At 38.3% G+C, this 19,941-nt stretch overlaps 1 protein-coding gene across 11 annotated transcripts in view; it reads right to left on the bottom strand.

Annotated features, from left to right (window-relative positions):
- Window positions 1–15,866: 15,866 nt before the first annotated feature.
- The window catches only part of LOC106879758 (WD repeat-containing protein 47), a 107,982-nt gene continuing 103,907 nt past the window's right edge, over window positions 15,867–19,941 (bottom strand). For all 11 annotated transcript variants that reach the window (XM_089358727.1, XM_052971256.2, XM_052971255.2 and 8 more), the window contains one exon: window positions 15,867–17,988. In XM_089358727.1, coding sequence (XP_089214853.1) covers window positions 17,843–17,988 — 146 coding nt within the window. In that variant the 3' untranslated portion in view covers window positions 15,867–17,842. The remainder of the gene's footprint in view (window positions 17,989–19,941) is intronic.

The following is a 19,941-nucleotide window of genomic DNA, read 5'->3' as shown; positions in this document are numbered from 1 at the left end:
GGAAGTAATTTCCACCACGTGAAATCACAACCTACCGGCAAATGCACGACCCATTTACATTAAGTATGTGTGGTCGATAATGTTTATTACACCAGCGCTGCTTCTACTTCATATTTGAATTTATTCTTACGTATGCATTTTAAGGGCATACTAGCATATAGTTTTTTTAAAAAACTATGTGCATATAAGTCGTGGATAGGTGGTACGATTCCCCTCCGATTCGGTTTGTGTACGTGATGTTGATAAGCCACAAAAATGGCAAAACACTGATGTCCATCGCTCCTGAATAGAATTTGGGGTGAGTTGTCTCGCCTGTCTATGACTTTCAGGTGTTTCAACACTTGGTGCTTTGAGGGAGTCGTCTCCACCTCGACATATCGCAGCATTCCGGCAAACATACTTGGTTTATACGTTAAGTATGTGTGATCGATATCTTCTACACTACACACACACTGATTTAATTAAAGAGGAACCATTAAGGATCAAGGCTTATCAAAGTGAAGCACGTCACAATTATTGGCGAGATAGAATGACGCAAATCAGACAGTTAAATTGTTGTGTCGACGCCCCCAAGCGAAGAAGTAGGATCACCCAAGACATATAAATAGAGGTAGTCTGGCCGTGGCAGGGGTGTTGAATATCTGTTGAGTAGCAGTAGAGTAGCGATTGAGTAGAGATCATCCGAAGGCGCTAGATAGCAGTAGCTTGAGACATAACATAAATAATCCATCATCATTTCACAGAATGCATTGATGAAAGGAAGTCCACTGTTGTTTGGTAATCCTCAAGTCCAATAGTATTCAAAAGTGTCTAAAGATGAATGGAACTTGAAGCGTGGCGTAAAAAACCCCATAAAAACATGAATTGTTTATCTGATACTGATACAGTTATTTCATTAAGAGATTTTATCAAGACGTAAGCATAGTTGATTAATCAAGTTATCTCTGCTCGAATTAACTTATTTCTTATTTGGAAAATAAGTCCCTTTTGGAAATATTTTGAAAAATAAAGAAAGATGTGAAAACTCACTGATACTACACAAAACGAGATTTTCGAAGAAACCCAAGTAATGCTAAAGTTAGTTTTTGTGTGGTACGTTCGATGTTTGGATTTAGTGTCTACATATCGATCAAAAGGAAGATTATGATTAAGTTTAGGATTGACAATCTGTCTGTGAATTAAACCTTAATTCCATTAAGAAAATACGAATATAAAATGCAAGCCGGCGTTTGTTTTCATGCGTGTGTTCAAGTATGTATTGGAGCATATACCTTTCTACAGCTTAAATTTCTGTTTGAGGCGCTATTTGCAAAAATAAAACAACCCCTCCCACCACTAATTTGTAGGTTTTGTACGAAGGGTTCTTTTCGTCATTAAATTAAAGAACATATACAGGATTTTTGTTTTATTTATCTATTTGTTTATTTATTTATTTTGGTTGAAGACAATTTCACTACCTCGGTAGAGGTGTTTAACTACGTCATTTGAAAACATGCTTACGCCAGGGACATAAAGATTAAGCTTAAGATGCCAGGGACATACAGTTTAAGGAGATTAGGCTTAAGATGATTGTTTTCATGTTGGGGCTACAACTACAGTTGCTATTAGCAGAGCATTCTACGTTTTGTAGATGCAACAAACGATCATACCAAATTGCACGGGCAGAAATGCAGAATCTTATCTATTAGATTAGGTACTCAACATCAAGTTAGGATCGACATTCAGAGACATTGACAAAAGAATTAACATGACACCAGCAAACCACATCTAGAGACTACAGCAACATTACCTACAACATCGAAAAGCGGGTACTCGAAAGATCGAAATACTATGCGGCCAGATCGAAGGGGTGCAGCATTCGTAAGGCAGAAAGCACACATATTCTGTTTGAGTGGAGGAACCACAACTATTTAAATTTCATAACAGAGACACTCACCAGATACTTTCATAAAGACAAGTTTATCCTCTCCAATTGGAAAATATCGTTTACACCGGGTTAACAACATCACAAATTACAATATCAGCTGAACGAACGTTCATTTCTTTAATGCTCAACTAAAAAACTTCCACCATTTACATTCAAATACACACCCAAAATCAACATAATGTATACATCAGAACCTTTACCTTAACATACTACCACCACCACCATTACCACCACCACCTCTAGATCAGTTACCATTCTACTGAAACATTGAAACCACCCATCTCAATAATCGCTGACAATGCAAGGAGCACAACTTACATTTTTAAATATCAATGACTTACTACACCTTCCAGTGAAGGCGCATGGCTTAGTGGTTTGAGAAACGGGCTCACGATCATGAGGTAGGGAGTTCGATTCTCAGACCGGGCCGTGTGTTGTGTTCTTGAGCAAAAAAATTCATTTCACGTTGCTCCAGTTCATTCAGCTGTATCGGCATCTGCCTTTCCCTTGGGCAAGATCGGTGTCATGGAGAGGGGAGGCTGGTATGCATGGGCAACTGCTTGTCTATCATAAGCAGCCATGCCCGGACTTGTGCCCTGGAGGATAACTATTTTTAGGTCATTCATGACCGAAGGGGGCGGGGTCTTCACCATTTACTACTCCTTCCTAACATTCACTCACAAGTAGAGTTTTCCTCGCAAGAATCCAGTCCACTTCTGATAGCTACCCTAAAGTTTAACTGAAGCTAACGTGAAGCTTGAAGGAAAATATGGGGGCAGCTTCGACTAAGCTTAAGAAGTTATCTTTCCCTATACATGAAGCTTACGTTTGTCTCCTAGATTCCTAACTCTTGAAAGCATTAATGTGTTACTTTTACTTGTTTTAGCTAAAGGATGTGGCTATCTATCAGAAAACAGTGTGTGTGTGTGTGTGTGTGTGTGTGTGTGTGTGTGTGTGTGTGTGCGTGTGTGTGTGTGTGTGCACGCGCGTGTGTGAGTGTGTGTAAACATTAGCCGTCGTGTACAAGCGAGAATGATCTGGTTTTACCACACTTTTGCTATTTTAGGCTCGCGAGGAGATATAGATATCCTCTCAGCCCTCTCACCCGTCGCCAAGTGGGACACCGAGGATGTGGCAGCTGGAGGAAAGATTCAATAATTCCAGCAGTCAGGTGGTACTCATTTTCAGCCGAGTTGAGTGAAATACCGTGAAATAAGGTGCCCTGAAAGCCACGATGCACCGCCCTGTCCAAGAACGGAACGCATGACCTTATGATCGTGAGCCCATCACCCTAGCCACTAAACCACGCACGTTTGACACACCCACTTATCTACATGCATGCATGTGCGCATGAGCGTGTGAGTATGTGGCCGAATGGCTAAGAAAATTACGTCATAACCACGCGTTTCCTTGTTCATCCTCATTCCATAGAATCTTGGGCAAATCATCTGCTACAGCCTCGAGTCCACCCATATATTGAGTGAAATGGGGTAGACGGAAACTGTAGAGAAGCACTTCGGGTGGATTGTACCAGAAACGCTGGTTTTGTCTGAAAATTTCGTTGAGGTACATGTGTTTGTAGAATGCTTAGCTACTTACAGATTAATTCAATGGACAAGAAATCCATTTGCTCTAACAACTGCTGATAACTCGTTGCTGAAACCAATGGCCATCTATCCATCCCTGTATGTATTTGTGTGTGTGTGTGTGTGTGTGTGTGTGTGTGTGTGTGTGTGTGTGTGTTGGACACATGTGTACTTAATGTAGCAGCAAGGGATCAGTTTTCGCAAATAACAGATATAGTTCTTTCCACACGTATATTGATCTTCAACTCTTAATTTTCTTTCTCATTTCCATGTATTTCCGATTCTCACTGACCCAAATATATCCACCAAAAGCGCTAATGTAGCCCACATCCGCACACAAAAATGAAAATAATTAATGGTTACTTCTCTCAAAGCTATTACAAGTCATTATTCCACCTACAGTTTTCCTGCAAACTATTTACAACATCCACACCAGCAACAACAAATAAATATTTGTGCAAAGGAGTGGGGGCCTTGAACTATGATACGAACTTTAATTATACGTTTTATAACTGTGAAGACGTCTATGAATTAAATAATGATGCATTAAACATTGTTTTTGGCAAATTTGAAATGTAAGGTATATCGCTTTAATAAGCATAGTTTTAGACTCGTTATGCAAACTAAACAAACCGGTTACACAGTCCACGTTTTCTTGCCGTTTACAAAAACAAAAAAAGAAAAAAAAAGAAAAAGAAAAAAAAGATAGAAAAAAAGGAGAAGCTAGATCGCTAACGTTAAACACTGACTCACCCATTCAATATAAACTAGAGTCATTTTTACCATTCTTTCTATATCAGATTCGTGACTCCTGGGAAAATAAACATACTTTCACACATATCCACCCCAACACTCGGGACCAGGTTTTTATCCATACGCGTACATGAATAAACTCATATCCTCATACACGCAAAGCACTATAAACATACAATCCATCCACACACACACACGTGTCAATCTATGTATTGATCCACACACACATATACAGATGCAAAACCATCATAGCAATTATCTTGTTCAACTGACCATCCGTCACTTTCAACTTTAGGTCATTAAGATCAGTAACGTTCAACTTCATTCTGGGGAAATTTATCCTTTTCTCTGTGATAAGGCAATGCAAACTTTTCTCCTTATATAATTCTACTCCTAATTGTAAATAACCACTTTAGCACCGTTTTCTTAAAATAAAGCCTTCTATTTCTGTCCGAGAAACTTACCAAAAGAAAATGATCTCTACTTAGATTAACTATGTCATCGGGACACGCGTGGCTTAGTGGTTAGGGTATTTGGCTTAGGGTCGTAAGGTCGAGAGTTCGATTCCTGGTGGCGCGTTGTGGCTGAAGCGTACCCGTTGTGCTTGCTTAGATTGTCTCAGGGCTAAGCATAAAAGCCCCGAAGGGACACAGCAGGCAGCCACAACGCGTGCGCAAAACACAACAGCCCTTGAACAAAACGGAAGTCGTGAAAGGCATATAAGGAGCCCAACTGACAAGATTCTTTCTCTTTTTCCCTTTGGGCAGTCAACTCGCCAACTGCCCACAGTTAGGACTGCTAGCTCTCCTTCTTAATTTCAGCGTCCTACACGTGGTGTCGCGATGCCTCTCTCTCAGTAGGTACCACCAAACAATGAATACACACATTTAATCACTAGTACCAGAATGCCATAACATCACTCCAACATTACCCCAGCCTTTATACATCTTGCCACGAATCTCTACCAAAATAAAAATTGTCATAGTTATATTTAGAGTGTTTATTCTTCATTTACACGCAGCCCGCATCTCATCATCACATTACCAACCAGACACTGAATACACACATATACTCACTAAAGTGGTGAACCCGACGTTGGAGAAAAGATTTCACAAGCTGATTAACGATGAACAGTTGGGAGACCGATCCCCATCGTAGCTATTACCTAGAATGCTTCAGCTTGCAGAAGACAATTCATTACAGAGTGGTTTTCTCAAACAACTGTTTTTTTCTCGCCTGCCTACTAACGTCCAAGCCATCCTCGTACCCATGTGCGATATCAGTACCGTTGAACAATTGGCGTCATCAGCCGATAAAATAATGGAGATAGCCATTCTGACGATACCTGTTCCTTCTCCTTCTATTACCGTAGCGGCCATAGCATCCTAGTTCCAGCATTTTCGACGCACCACGGTAAAAAACAATTGAAGACCTGGTAGCGTGAGTTCGCTACCTCCGTTTAGAAAGGAATACGGTCCCACGTGCAAGACACCAATCTTGCTCAAGATCTCTATCCAGACATTGGCAATCAGGGATCTGTATGTTGGTACTATATCAATTTCGGCGCCAAGGCAAGGAAATGCACACCACCTTGTTCATATAGTATCCAGGGAAACGTCAGAACGGAGCAGTAAGCACGGCTACTGTTTCTGGTATCACCCCCACCAAGTCGTGCAAGTTTTATTAAAGACGAAATTTTCCAGAAAAAGCTTCTTGGTTGACTCAAGAGCCACCTGTAGTGTCTGGCCAGCTAAATATATGTAGTGAAACTACCTCCCGCCATTAGATACAAACTACTATCGCCATTACATACAATCTTCTCATTTAAATATAAATAAATGCGAGCGTAGTAGAGAACCCATTCCTTGTCATCACGTGACTGATTATTATTCGAATCGGCAACTTCTTCGAACCTTTCCCGCCAGAACGCAAACTGACCAATCACGGCCCCTAATAAGGTCACGTGATAGAGTAAAATTCTGAAGCCATCGGGAGCCCATAGTTTGTTATAAATAGCTTTAACTCGGCGGCCAAATTTGTCTCGGTCCAGTTTCTCTTTGAGAACTGTTCCGTGTACCACACGACAGCAGCAGCAATTCCAGCGACCACTTCAACAGCTTCGTCCAGCCAACGATGACCACCGCCGTCGCCACATCAACAACAAGAGTCTACGACTACTATCCAGCATCATCGTCATGACCAACACGATTCTACGATTACTACTACCGAGCATCAATCTCCACCAGCGTCAACACGACTTACTATGTACACTACACCAAACTACCGCGGCACATCTCTCTCTTCGATTCTGTTAGGTGACTCAGCTTCACCACGGTAAATAAACAGACAAGAGTTCTTAAACAGACAAGAAATTCTCAGCCAGCGACGAACATCTGTATAACAAGAATCACGGCCCGGCATCGATGCCACGACATCACAACTAGTGATCAGCTCTGCCAAACTCAGCCAACTCACTTCACATACAGATTCATATTATTGTGTACCCAAGAACTGGTATAATTGTTCACGTGTTATTGACTCTCTTTCTATCTGCTGTAAACACTCATACACACATGTATCACTCACATACACACTTTTCTTTGTGTGACGGCCTGTCTTTGATAATGTCCTTATATGTCGCATTCACACTCTAACACAGACATACATCTTTAACGCCATAATAAATATCTCTGTTATTCATCTAATACGGTTGTGGTCTTTCATTACTGGTCATCTATGTTATCGTCGTATAACATATCATATATATCATCCATTGATATATATATTTGTGTGTTCGACCGTGTGACGCGTTTAAATAAAAGGAGTCCTCTGTTTCTTCCATTCGTCACCATATCTCCTTTTTGAGTTCGCACGGTCGTCCCTTACATATACATATAGAAAACCGTTTCCTTCAGCCCAGCCACTACCTTGCAAGCTGTCAACCATTCACCTATCACAACATATAGCGAAATTTCTGTCACCTTAAATATACGACTCAGACGATGCTTCCAGTGGGTTTTTCTAGTCGCCGATCAGCCGTACCCGATCCTTAGAGCAGATTTCCTCTCTCATTTTTCCTTGCTGGTCGATCTGAAGAACAGACAACTGATCGACAGTAAGACGTAACTCAGTGTACGTGGCGCTGACTTTTTTTTTCCAGACAGTCCGATTTTCTTTGCCATCACTGCTTCCAACAAATATCACGCATTGTTGCAGTCCCGGAGTTAACGAAACCCATGTCCTATGGAAAGGATAATTTACACTCCGTAGAACACCACATTTCGACCACGGGCCCTCCTGTCTTTTCGCACCCGATACATTTGTCAGCAGAGAACTTAAGGCCGCAAAAGCGGAAATCGAGCACATGTTACAGATCGGAATTGTACGTCTTTCTTTCAGTAGCTGGGCTTCTCCATTATTCATGGTCTCGAAGAAGTCATCTGCAGACTGGGGACCCTGCGTAGACTATAGACGCCTTAATGCCATCGCAGTACCAGACCAGTATCCCATTTCAAACTTTCAGGATTTCACAGCTTCGCTACACAGCAGTACCACTTCTTCGAAGCTAGATGTTGTCCGTGAATATCACCAAATACCCATCCACCCAACCGACATTCCAAAATTTGTCGTAACCACTCCCTTTGGAGAGATTTCGAGTAATTGACAATGCCATTCGGATTACGTAATGCAGAGAGCTATTTCTAGCGCTTCATAGACGAAGTCAACCGTGATCTCCATTTCGTGTATGCGTACATCGACGGTCTCATTGCTAGTTCGTCTGAAGCGGAACATGAAAGTCATCTTTGCTATTTGCTCGTTTGTCACTGCATAATATCCGGATTAACGTTACGAAATGTGTTTTCAGAGCTTCCTCCTTTACCTTCCTGAGACACACTATCGACAAAACGGAATGAGGATGCAGTCGAAAAGATTCCTGTACCTACTTCACTGCGTCAATTCCGTCATTTTCTAGTCGTCATAATTTTTTACCGACGGTTTATTCCTAACTGTTCACAAATATTGACACCTCTTACAAATATGTTGCGGAATAGAAGGAAAGCAAATGAACCCGTCTTATTCACTCCCACCTAGACCAAAGACTCTCAGGATATCAAACAGAGTTTATCACACGTCTCTATGCTGACCTATCCGGCTCCTGACGCAAAGCACTCGCTATCTGTAGACGCTTCGGACCTTGGTGTTAGTTCTGTGTTACACCAACAATGTGGTTCCGAATAGAAACCTCTTGCGTTCTTTTCAAAACGGTTCAAACCATCCCAGACTCGTTACAATACTTTCAGTCATAAACTGCTCGCCATCTACCTCGCAGTCAAACATTTTCGGCACATGTTGTATGGCAGGAATTTTACGATCTACACTGATCACAAGCCGCTATCCTTTGCTTTGAAATGCAAGCCCGACAAATTCTCAGCCCGAGATATACGTTACCTGGATTTGATTTCTCAATTTACCAGAGATATCCAGCACATCCCTGGGAAAAAAAAGAATATAGCTGCTGATGCTTTATCTCGTTTGTCTATCAACTCCTTATTTTCATCTGCTGAGATCAATTTGGATGCCAATGGCTAAAAATCAATCACGAATAGAAGACATAAATAACAAACCAGAGTTCTCTCCCTTTAACCTTCAACACCTTCCAGCTTTGCGATTCTTTGTGACATCTCCACCAATTGCCCTCGTCCATTTGTGTCCGAAAATCACAGACGCCGAGTGTTTTCGGCGCAACATAACATCTCACAACTTGGCGTTGCTGCCATTTTGCAGCTAATTGCAACTCGTTTCGTCTGGCCCAACATGAGGAGACACCACCGAATGAATCAGGAACTGCTTGCCTTGCCAGAAAGCGAAGGTTCTCAGGCACATCTGAAATATACCAGGAGATGGTTCTCAGGCACATCAAAGTACCCTGTTTTTATTATCGTACTGTTACATATTACATTTCCTTTGGTTTATTATTTTATACCTTAAAGGCTTCTGGTATGTTTTGCACTGTAGTTACACATTTTCTTTCGTCTCTCGTCATTGCCATAACTTCAAGATTGCCAAGGGAATCAGTAGCGTACCGTCGTGCCTGCTTGGATTGTCTCAGGGCTAAACATAAAAACCCAGAAGGGACACAGCATGCAACCACGACACATGCGCAAAACACAAGTCGTGAAAGGCATATAAAGAGCCCGACTGACAGGACACTTCCTCTTTTTCACAGCTAGGAGTGCTAGCTCTCCTTAATGTCAGCGCCCTGCACATGATGTCGCGATGCCTCTCTCACAGTAGGTACCATCAAACAATGAATACACACATTTAATCACTAGTACCAGAATGCCATAACATTACTCCAGCCTTTGTACATCATGTCACGATTCTCCACCAAAATAAAAATTGTTATCATTATGTTTAGTGAGTGTTTAGTCTTCATTTACACAGCCCACATCTGATCATCACATTACTAACCAATGAATAGACATATATACTCACTAAATGTCCTTGAGCGAGACACCATTTCACGTTGCTCCAATCCACTCAACTGGCAAGTATGAGTAATACCTGTATTTCAAAGAACCTGCAACTATTTATTTTTGAAGGGTAACAAGTACTCGCAAGAAGCAATAAGAATAATTTTTTAAACTTGTGTGTGAATGCTAAACAAATGGTGCAGATAGACATGAAGAAATTCGCATGACTTGCAATACATTTCATTTGGGTGCCTTATATGCTTCAGAATGAAAACATAAATGAAATGAGTTGCAAGGCGTTGGTAGTGTACACTGTAATAGTTGCAGATCAGAAAGGGTGATGCTGCTACTAGGACCGTCAATGCTACAACTCCTTTAGCTATTTGAAAAAGGCGCGGATACTGCTGTGGGGAAGTTGCTACATGTATCTTTCCACAACCAGGTCTAATTGGACGAAGTGGCTATGCCACCATGACAAAATAGTTCTTTTCTGTCACCTACAAACCTGTCTTGTCACATTCTATCTCTCCCTGGAAACAATGTTAAGGATATGCATATATGTGGAGTATCCAGCCACTTGCACGTTAATTTCATTAGCAGGCTGTTCCGTTGATCGAATCAACTGGAACTTATGTCGTCGTAACCGACAGAGTGCCAGTTTATTTTCTAAATTCATCAAGTCAAACTTGAACTCCCACTTAAAATTTATTTGAGGATAAATTCTACCCTACTACTAGCATTGACACCTCTTGACAGTAAATGTTTGGATACTATTTCTCAAATTCTTTTAGAAATACAATGTTATACATCATATTACATTGTCATATTCAAACGTGAATATGCAAATCGCCGTTGTGTTTCGTATTCAGGACTGCATATTAAATGGTCTTCGTTCTAATTCTCGCTGTTTACCGGCCATGTCAAGTCTAAATATTCTACCCGTTTTATGTTCAAAATAGCTAGATCTGGTCTCTCATACCGACGCTACAGTCATTCTAAAAATAAACAATCATATCAAAATTTCAGTTACGAGATAACTCGATTAACTCAAAACAGATTGAATAATTGAGCATTACATTTGACAGAATAAGCTGAATGCTGCAGAGTTGAAATAACTATCTTCCAAATTATGGCTCCCACACACACACATACGTGTGTAAATTCAAACGCGTTTGAACCCAGACATTTAGATAACCTAATGCAACCTGTTTGTCTCAACAGATTCAATTGATCGAAGTAAAATCTAAGGGAGATAATTCTAAGTTAATTTTCAATGATGTATGAATTACTCCCCTTGGAAAATTGATGCCTTTTAAAAAGTTTTCAAATTTTGGCACAAGGCCAGCAATATCGGGTGAGTTGGGTAAGTCAATTACATCGACCCCGACGAAATGAAAGGGAAAGTCAACCACAGCGGAATTTGAACTCAGAACGTGAAGACGAACAAAATGTCGCGAATTATTTTGCCAGCTAGCCTGACCGCCTAAGGATTTCCAGAATATTCACGAAAGATTTACATTGTGTATTTTGCGGCATGGTAGGGGTCGCATCATGGAAGACGTACCCTTTTTTTTTTTTTTTTTTTGCTTACGAAAACTCCGTCCATAACGAATAGGCAAACCAGCAGTGTTCATGCTCGTCGTTGGGTAAACCACCGGGTATTACCGTAGTACACAATACAACACAGTGAAGTCGTAGCAAAGTTTAAAAGACTATTTTATTATTTATTGAGTAATCGTATTTATATCAACATTATTAGTTAGAATGTTTATGGCATATTTGCTAAATAATGGAAGTCTTTGTAACGAACTAACTTCCGTGAACCCTAAAAAAAAATTTAAAAAAAACCCATTGCAGCAACTTTTCAACTAACATCGTGGAAGATGCATATTTTCAAGTTTCTATTTTATTTATTTATTTTATCATTATTACAAACAAGTATGTCGTCTATGCTGCAAAATATGGAGTGGGGCATTCCAGTGAAATTCTATAAGGGTCCGTCGTGAAGGTTCTTAGATTTTCTTCAAATTTATACCGTTTGTTAGTATTCATAAGAGGTATGATTCTTGAAAATTTCAGCACCATTTTAATTGTTTCGAAATATTGAACTTCTTTTATTTTTAGGAGCCCATCATTCCAAATAGGTTCGACACCATATCTTGGAAAGCATGTTTCTTTAATCCTCACCATCTCAAATCCCTTAGACACTAACGATCAATTCTTTTTTTAATTCGACCAATGTAGGAAAAATGCCAACCTAGAATTGCAAAAATCTATGTCTTGGGAACTATTTAAAAAAATTTCAAGTTTTGACAGCTATTACTTAATAACAACAGCTGGTGAGCATCCCCACCTTCACTAATCTTACAGTAAAGTCTGAAATCATAAAAGGACATATGAATTCACTTATTCAAAAGCATGTTTTCTTGTGCAAAAGGTCGGGTGAAAAACAGGACGAAGTGAAAAAGCTGGAAAACTTTTTTTTTTCTTTCAAATTTTGAACCAGAATAACTTAGCAAGTACAGAAATGTAGAAATATGGCATATAAAACTACGCCAAATAACAATTGTCATCTCTTGAAAATGACTCAAAATGGAAATTCCCATTTTGGTGGGTAGCTCAGAGCCGCAGAAATGAATGTGCAACAATCAGGAAAACTTGCAAACCAGTAAATCTTTGGATATTGACCTCTTGACTACACAACGTGATTGGCAAATGGAGCCTCATAATTTTATAATAGATTCATGGGTGTCAAAAAAGAACTTTATTAATCCCATATTGATAGGGACAATCAGAAAAATTAATAAAACTATCAGAAGTCAGAAATAACATGAAACAGAAAACAAAAAGGAACCAAAAGCTATGACCCATACACTGATATAAAGCAAAAATCAACTTAAGCAAGAATTGGACTATGAAGACAGAAGTACTCAACTAAATTCTATGACATAGCAACCATTTCTCTGTTATCCACTTCCATAGATCATGTAGTTGGTTCTAACATTGGCATAACACTTGAAATTTGAGGGAGAGAAATGGTTAATTGCTGCTTTTTTTCTTTTGGAAGGATGAAAGGCAACACTGACATTAGCAGGATTTGGGCTCAAAATGTAAAGAGCATAAACAAATAATGCAAGCTACTTTTCCTATACTCTAATTATTCTGCCAGCTTGAAATAGTAATGTGGTGGAATGGTTGACATGAAGGGGTTAAGACTATGTTTCAAATTCAAAACTCCTTGTAATTCATTAATCAAGAAGCAGTTGTGAAGTTAGAGAATGAGTGATTAGAGAGGTTGTGGAGTTAGCAAATGAGTGATCAACAAAATCGTTCCCCAGTCTGACTGATCGTTATCACTGCATCATTACTGACTTGTTGCATTGGCAAGTGAAAGCTATAGTTGATAATGTTGTCCTTGATAAACAATGCCCAAAATGGTCATGGTAGGAACCCCTTTGATCAAAGGTCTGCATAGTAAGAGCTGATCTGGAGTTAAACAATTAAAAGTATAGATTAGCCTAAATCCGAAGGTCAATTTTTCTACATTAATCTATATTAGTTGCTATTTAATAGTCAAGTCATTAAAGGAGAGGAGAATCTAGTCTTTGCTTTTCAGTGTGGCAAATTCCTATGCTGGTAGACTAAAAGGCACAAATGGCAGCTACTTGTGTAAGAATGACCAATAAAAATGCAATACATACTCTTTTACTTGTTTCAGTTATTTGACTGTGGCCATGCTGGAGCACCGCCTTTAGTCGAGCAAATCGACCCCAGGACTTATTCTTTGGAAGCCTAGTACTTATTCTATCGGTCTCTTTTGCCGAACCGCTAGGTTACGCGGACGTAAACACACCAGTATCGGTTGTCAAGCGATGTTGGGGTGACAAACACAAACATATACACACATACATATATATATATATATATATATACACATACATATATACGATGGGCTTCTTTCAGTTTCTTATTTCTTTACTGCCCACAAGGGACTACACACAGAAGGGACAAACAAAGACAGACAAACGGATTAAGTCGATTATATCGATCCCAGTGCGTAAATGGTACTTATTTAATCGACTCCGAAAGGATGAAAGGCAAAGTCGACCTCGGCGGAATTTGAACTCAGAACGTAACGGCAGACGAAATACCGCAAAGCATTTCGCCCGGTGTGCTAAGGTTTCTGCCAGCTCGCCGCTTCTTTCAGTTTCTGTCTACCAAATCGACTCACAAGGCTTTGGTCGGCCCGAGGCTATAGTAGAAGACACTTGCCCAAGGTGCCACGCAGTGGGACTGAACCCGGAACCATGTGGTTGGTAAGCAAGCTACTTACCACACAACCACTCTTACGCCTACATGTATATTTGTATAGCAGAGAAATAGAAGGCATTGAGGAAAAAAAATTAGAAGGTGTTATATGTAGTGTTGCTTGTAGGTCTGTTCAATGTAGACTGATTTAGGGCCAAACACCAGCACAGCTTCCTCACAAACTAATTTACTCTAACTGCATGAACATGTAAACACAGATATGGAAGCTAATAAAGGAACTTCTATGTGGGTTTCTCAGTTATACTAGCACTGGCAAACAAATCTCCCTAAAAGCCTAACCTACTGTCTTGAAATAAGACATTAAACAATATAATCCAGATAAGCAAAAAGATACAAGGGGGTCATAGCTGAAAAGCTTTGATTATAGGTTTGCTCGATCAGAGCTAAATAACAGCCAATACACATGCATGCAACCCCAAGCATCTACAAGTATAAAAATAAATAAGACCAACACACACTCCTGGTATATTTCAGATGAGTAACCAAATTCATAGACATTTCCATACTCAGTACACTGTTATCTATTTCATGAAAGAAAGTTTCAGCAACTAGTTTTACAACAGACATAATATAGATTTCAAACACAGTGCTTTCTTTGCTACAAACTTTACAAAGCTATACAATTGCATTGTTTAATGTTTTAAGAAATATACATTCATAGATATTATCATCATCATCATTTAGCATCTCTTTTCCATGCTGGCATGAGTTAGACAGACTGGAACTGGTAAGATGGAGAACTGCAACAGGCTCCAGTCTGTTTTGGCTTGGTTTCCACGGCTGGATACCCTTCCTGATGCCCACCACTCCACAGACTGCCTTTTACATGCCACTGGCATGGGTGCCTAGCCTCCTCCTGACCATAAGCCCAACATAAACACGTTCAGTTAAAACCACCATATTCCTTTCCCTCAGACAGAGAAAAGGACAAAATAATGACTGTAGAAGCAAAAACTCTGAATTAATCTACTGTAAATTCCCTCATATCGAATACTTTCAAGTAATCAGCACCCAGAAAAAAAAAAAAAAAAAAAGATATGTTAATTAGGATCAAGAGAATTTATGCTAGTTTGTGTTAACTAATTTATTGTCATTAAAAGGAAGAATGTTTCTACTGTAGCTAAAATGGATCATTGTTTCTCAAAGTACAGTGCATGCCATTTTTCTGAATTTACAGAACTTGAATTTTATCAGGTCAATAAATATTTCTTAATTCAGAACATTAATGATGATACTGCTGTATGTAGAGAAAGTTTTAATGAGTTTTGTCAGATGTTAGGGTAATTTAACAAGGAAATTGCAGCAAAGCTGTGTGATAATAGTGTCAGAGGTAGCATGCAGACCATCATATAACTTGACGTGCATATTGCGTTTTTATTCTTCTCTTCTGTGTTATGAATCCAGTGTGCACATAAACATTGCATGTTTATACTTCTGTTTCCAGTCCTTACTCAAAACTGTTTACAGATCACAATCATCTCAGAAACTTGTGTCTGTGAGGAGTGCTTTGCTGGTTGTGAAAAAAGTGATGAACAGATATCCAGAAGACTCAGTTATCTGGCAAACTTCTAGTGTTATATAGGAAGGAGTTTATACGTGCCCACCAAATCAACATGACTTACAAATATAAGGCTAGGTCTTAGATTAATAGGGAGTTATGGTTTAAGAAAGGACAATTAAAATTGTGGTGTGTCCTCATGCTGAATACTGTATTTGACAGCTCCTTCCATAAGCATGTATATAAATATATATATACATACAGTATATGAAGACAAAAGAGAAAAATCAGCTACAATCTTGATTCATTTTGCCAGTTTTATTCAAGAAAAAAATTTTTTAAAAAAAATCATTCAATATTAAGACCGGACAATTATAGAAATCACTGAAACAATTCAACATTAATAATTACAATAATTACATTGATGATAATAATTACAATAATTATAATAATATTAAAAATAATTATTATAATAAAGATAACATCTTACATGAACACAAAATCTTCAGGCAAGTAGAGATGGCCTGCCAGAGAAGGAGACAACTCTTACCTGGCCCACAGCTCCGGAGCCAGCAATACTGTCTCAATTGGTCATTGCATCTTCCCAATAATAATAATAAATCTTAGAAAACAAAAATATCTTAAACGTATGAATAATAATTTAATTACAAAAAATAAAAATAATAAATAGAGATAAATGATATTCACAGGAAATGTCTCAAAACAGTAATTTTTCAATTGGATTTACTTGATATTGAAATGCCAAACCACTTTTGTTTTTGTTTGTTTGTGTGTGTGTGTGCATGCATTTAGGTGTATAAATGAGAGAAAAAGTACTCAATACATTATGTAGAATCTATTTCTTTATCTGAAATCAATATTTTTGCCATATTCCCGATGGTGAGCTTGAGAAACATGATAGTAATGAGAAATTTGGAGCAGCAACAGTACAAATCTCAAGTTTCAAATAAGTACACACACAAGTGCGTGTGTGTGCACTAATGCATACACACATACACACGACCAAAAACGCATAGCGTGAGTCAGGGAGAACAAAAGGTGGGGGGGAGAAAAATTTATACATAAAAAAAATTTTTAATTTAATAAAAATATAGGAATTAAAAAGGAGGTATGGAGGTGGGGATTACAGTGGTTAAGATGGGAGTTTGTCTGAAGTTAAAAAAAAAACTACATTGTATTTATTCAAAATTACTTTGATTTCTTTTTGTTGTTTGGCTGACAAACAAACAAACCTCTACCTGCGTCTAGCTGTGTAACACACGGAAATTTGTAAAACACCTCGAGAAGACACACTAAGCACAGAAATACATTTATGTGTCAGGATGATTCCTGGAAAAGCTGAGACAGGAAAAGGTAAACACTGTTTGGCTAAGGAAGGCAATGGGAAGTATGGAGGGTTGCATGCAAACACATACACAGACCTGTTTGAATTAATGTATGCTTGTATACATACGTGTATATATGTATTTGTGTGTGTGTGTATTTATTTATATATATATGTATATATATATATATATATATATATATATATATATATATATATATATACACACACACTTGTGCATGTGTATGTTTCTTTAGATATATGAATGCCTGCATGTTTCTGATGCGTTTCATCATCGTTTAACATCTGCCTTCCATGTATGTAGGTGTGTGTGTGGGAGGGCATGCAGGCACTTGCTTTTGAGACAATGTGTTTATGCGTGTGCACATGTGCATATTTATATGTATGTAAAAACAAACGAAAACACACATGCAATGATTGAAGCAGGGATGACAAGGTGAAGTAATTGTCAGCACCACCAACATCCGAATTGCTTTCAATGTTAATCTCCCTTCAACCAGCATTCTCTGAAACCCCTTCCACAAACAATACCAGCCAAGAATTACACATGCCTGCTGAGTAACAGACCATCCAGGAATTATTTCATCAGGCAATGTATTCTTGGACAAATGGTTGTTTGTTAGTTGCGGCAAAACTGGAACTTTTACAAGTCACATGGCAACCACTCACATAACATATATGTATGTGTGCATATACGTGTGTGTGTGTGTGTGTTTGTGTACGTGCATATATTTATGTGTAATCTGTTAAATAATGACATGATTAGGTTGAACAGGATTTGGCCATGCTGTAGCTTGTTTATTTAAAGTTTGTATATTTAGCAGCCCCTTCCTCACCCTTTTTGTACCAACAGCCATGATAACCAACAGTCTCTGCATTCCGAAAGTTCAAATGCCAGTTGTACTTAATTCAAGGCAATGGCAATGCCCAGCAGACAACAGTTCTGTCAGCACTAGAACTCACAAATGCCAGCTTGGAAGGATGCCAGCGACACTGAATCACTTTGTCTTTGTGTTCAGCCACAATTACACTGGGCAGCGGTCGTAACAGGTCACCTGCAACAGAAGAAAATAAATAAAAGTAAAGAAAATAATAAAGACATAAAATAAGTTAAAATCGTTATTGTTATTTTCTTGTTACAGAACTTAGTCAGAAGTGAAAGACAGCTTCATTGAACTTAATCAAGGTCCCTGAGACTGATGTGAGAATGTTATCTTCAGATCAGACATCTGACTGAAATGTTCTTCTTTAATAAAACTACCCAGGTGGGAGTTAAACTGGGTGATAGCCTAAGTCTACAACCTATGAGGAACAATTCTGGTGACAGGTTTCTGTATGGATTCTGTTAACCAAATTTCAGTCACAAATCATCACTCAATTTGAGGTTATGATGATAGAAGATATTTGTCTAAAGTGCCATATAGTTCATTCATTCATTCCTTTCTTTAATGTCACTTTTTCCATGCAAGCTATTTACCATCATTCTGAGTATGGTAATTTCTCTGCTGCTAATGCATAAGCTATACTCTGGAGGAGGGGTTGGGGAACTTTTTTTAACCAATTACCCCAAAGTATATTTATTTACGCTGATGTTACCCCCTTGATTTCAAAGGAAGAAATTCATAGGTTCTTTGAATTCAAAGGTTTATTGAATCTATTTATATGGAGGATACAATTCTAAATATAAAAAGTATAAAACAAATGAAATAAAATAAATTACTATCCTCATTATGAAACAAAAGGACTTTTCTAGATACTTCTTCACTTCAGGCTTTGGAGAAATGATAGTTTCATTTTTGTTACAATTACATCAAAATTGGGGCATTTTGATGCCAGAGCAATTTGGATACAATCTTTGGGGTCCAATCAATTGCGTTGTTTTTATGCTCATTCAAGTGAAAAATCCTTGTTTACCAGCAACTTTTTGACTGTCTCCTCATGCCAGAAGAAAAATTTCTGTTCTAACAAGGAACACATCATTTTATATAATTTTACTTATGTCTAATGAGTCCTCATTACCCACAAGAATTTCATTTTTACCCCGCTCTCGGGTAATTTACCCCGGTTTGCCAACCCCTGTTCAAGAGCCTTTTACAGGTTTGCTATGCGAGCAAAGAAAAAAGACACATAGTTTTTGCTGTAAATTTAACAGAATAAAGTGGGCAGATGGTGGCACCCACCATGAAGCACTAAGAAGTGTAATTCTTAGGCACACAACTACTGCATCAATGGTAACCATAGATTGGATGTGATGCCAAGCTTTGTTGACCAAATTTAGCAGTGTTTTATCTAGTTTGTAGTTGAGATTGGACAAGTTTATATTGTAAAATTTTTGCATTTAAATTTAGACTGTCTCTTGTACATATTGGTCTCCTAAGCTGGTTTCTAATTTATCCTTTGAGACACCGAAGTTAATTAAAAAAAAAGTCTTTGGGATTCATGAAAATTTTGTGAGACAAAATCAAGAATATTACTCTGATTCATTTGTATATATGATATTGTTAAGATGGTTTATATAATGCAGTCTTTTGGTTGATATAACATGGTATATTGATAAACTTGTTAATTCTCAATTTGATCCTCATCAAGTAGATATATAATCAAAAGCACTCCAGCCAGGAGAACCTCATCTTATTTTCCAAGACTGTATCCTAAGTCTACATTATTTTATGTATCCTCCTTGTTTGGCTCTTATCTGTAGCAGATTGAGAGACAATGTAAAGGTCTTTTATTCACTTAAAGTAAACTCTTTATAATTGTAAAAAAAAAGTCAGAAAAGCTTTTACACAAGTGCTTTTTTGATCCGGATTGATGACATGATTGTTGTTGATACTTATCTCTGGGCAAGATTCTAATTGAATAAACCTCTGATCAACTGTGATCATCCCATTTATTTTATGGTTTAAACTATACAGAATAGTTGTGGGAACTGGCAAGACACTGAACTGAAATTTAAATTCAACTGAGAAATTCACAAAGTTGGCTGTAATGAAAATTCTAAGATGTAT

Source organism: Octopus bimaculoides, chromosome 10 (assembly GCF_046866305.1).
Source record: "Octopus bimaculoides isolate indiv1 chromosome 10, ASM4686630v1, whole genome shotgun sequence".
Taxonomy (NCBI): domain Eukaryota; kingdom Metazoa; phylum Mollusca; class Cephalopoda; order Octopoda; family Octopodidae; genus Octopus; species Octopus bimaculoides.
This window is presented reverse-complemented; position numbering and strand designations above follow the sequence as displayed.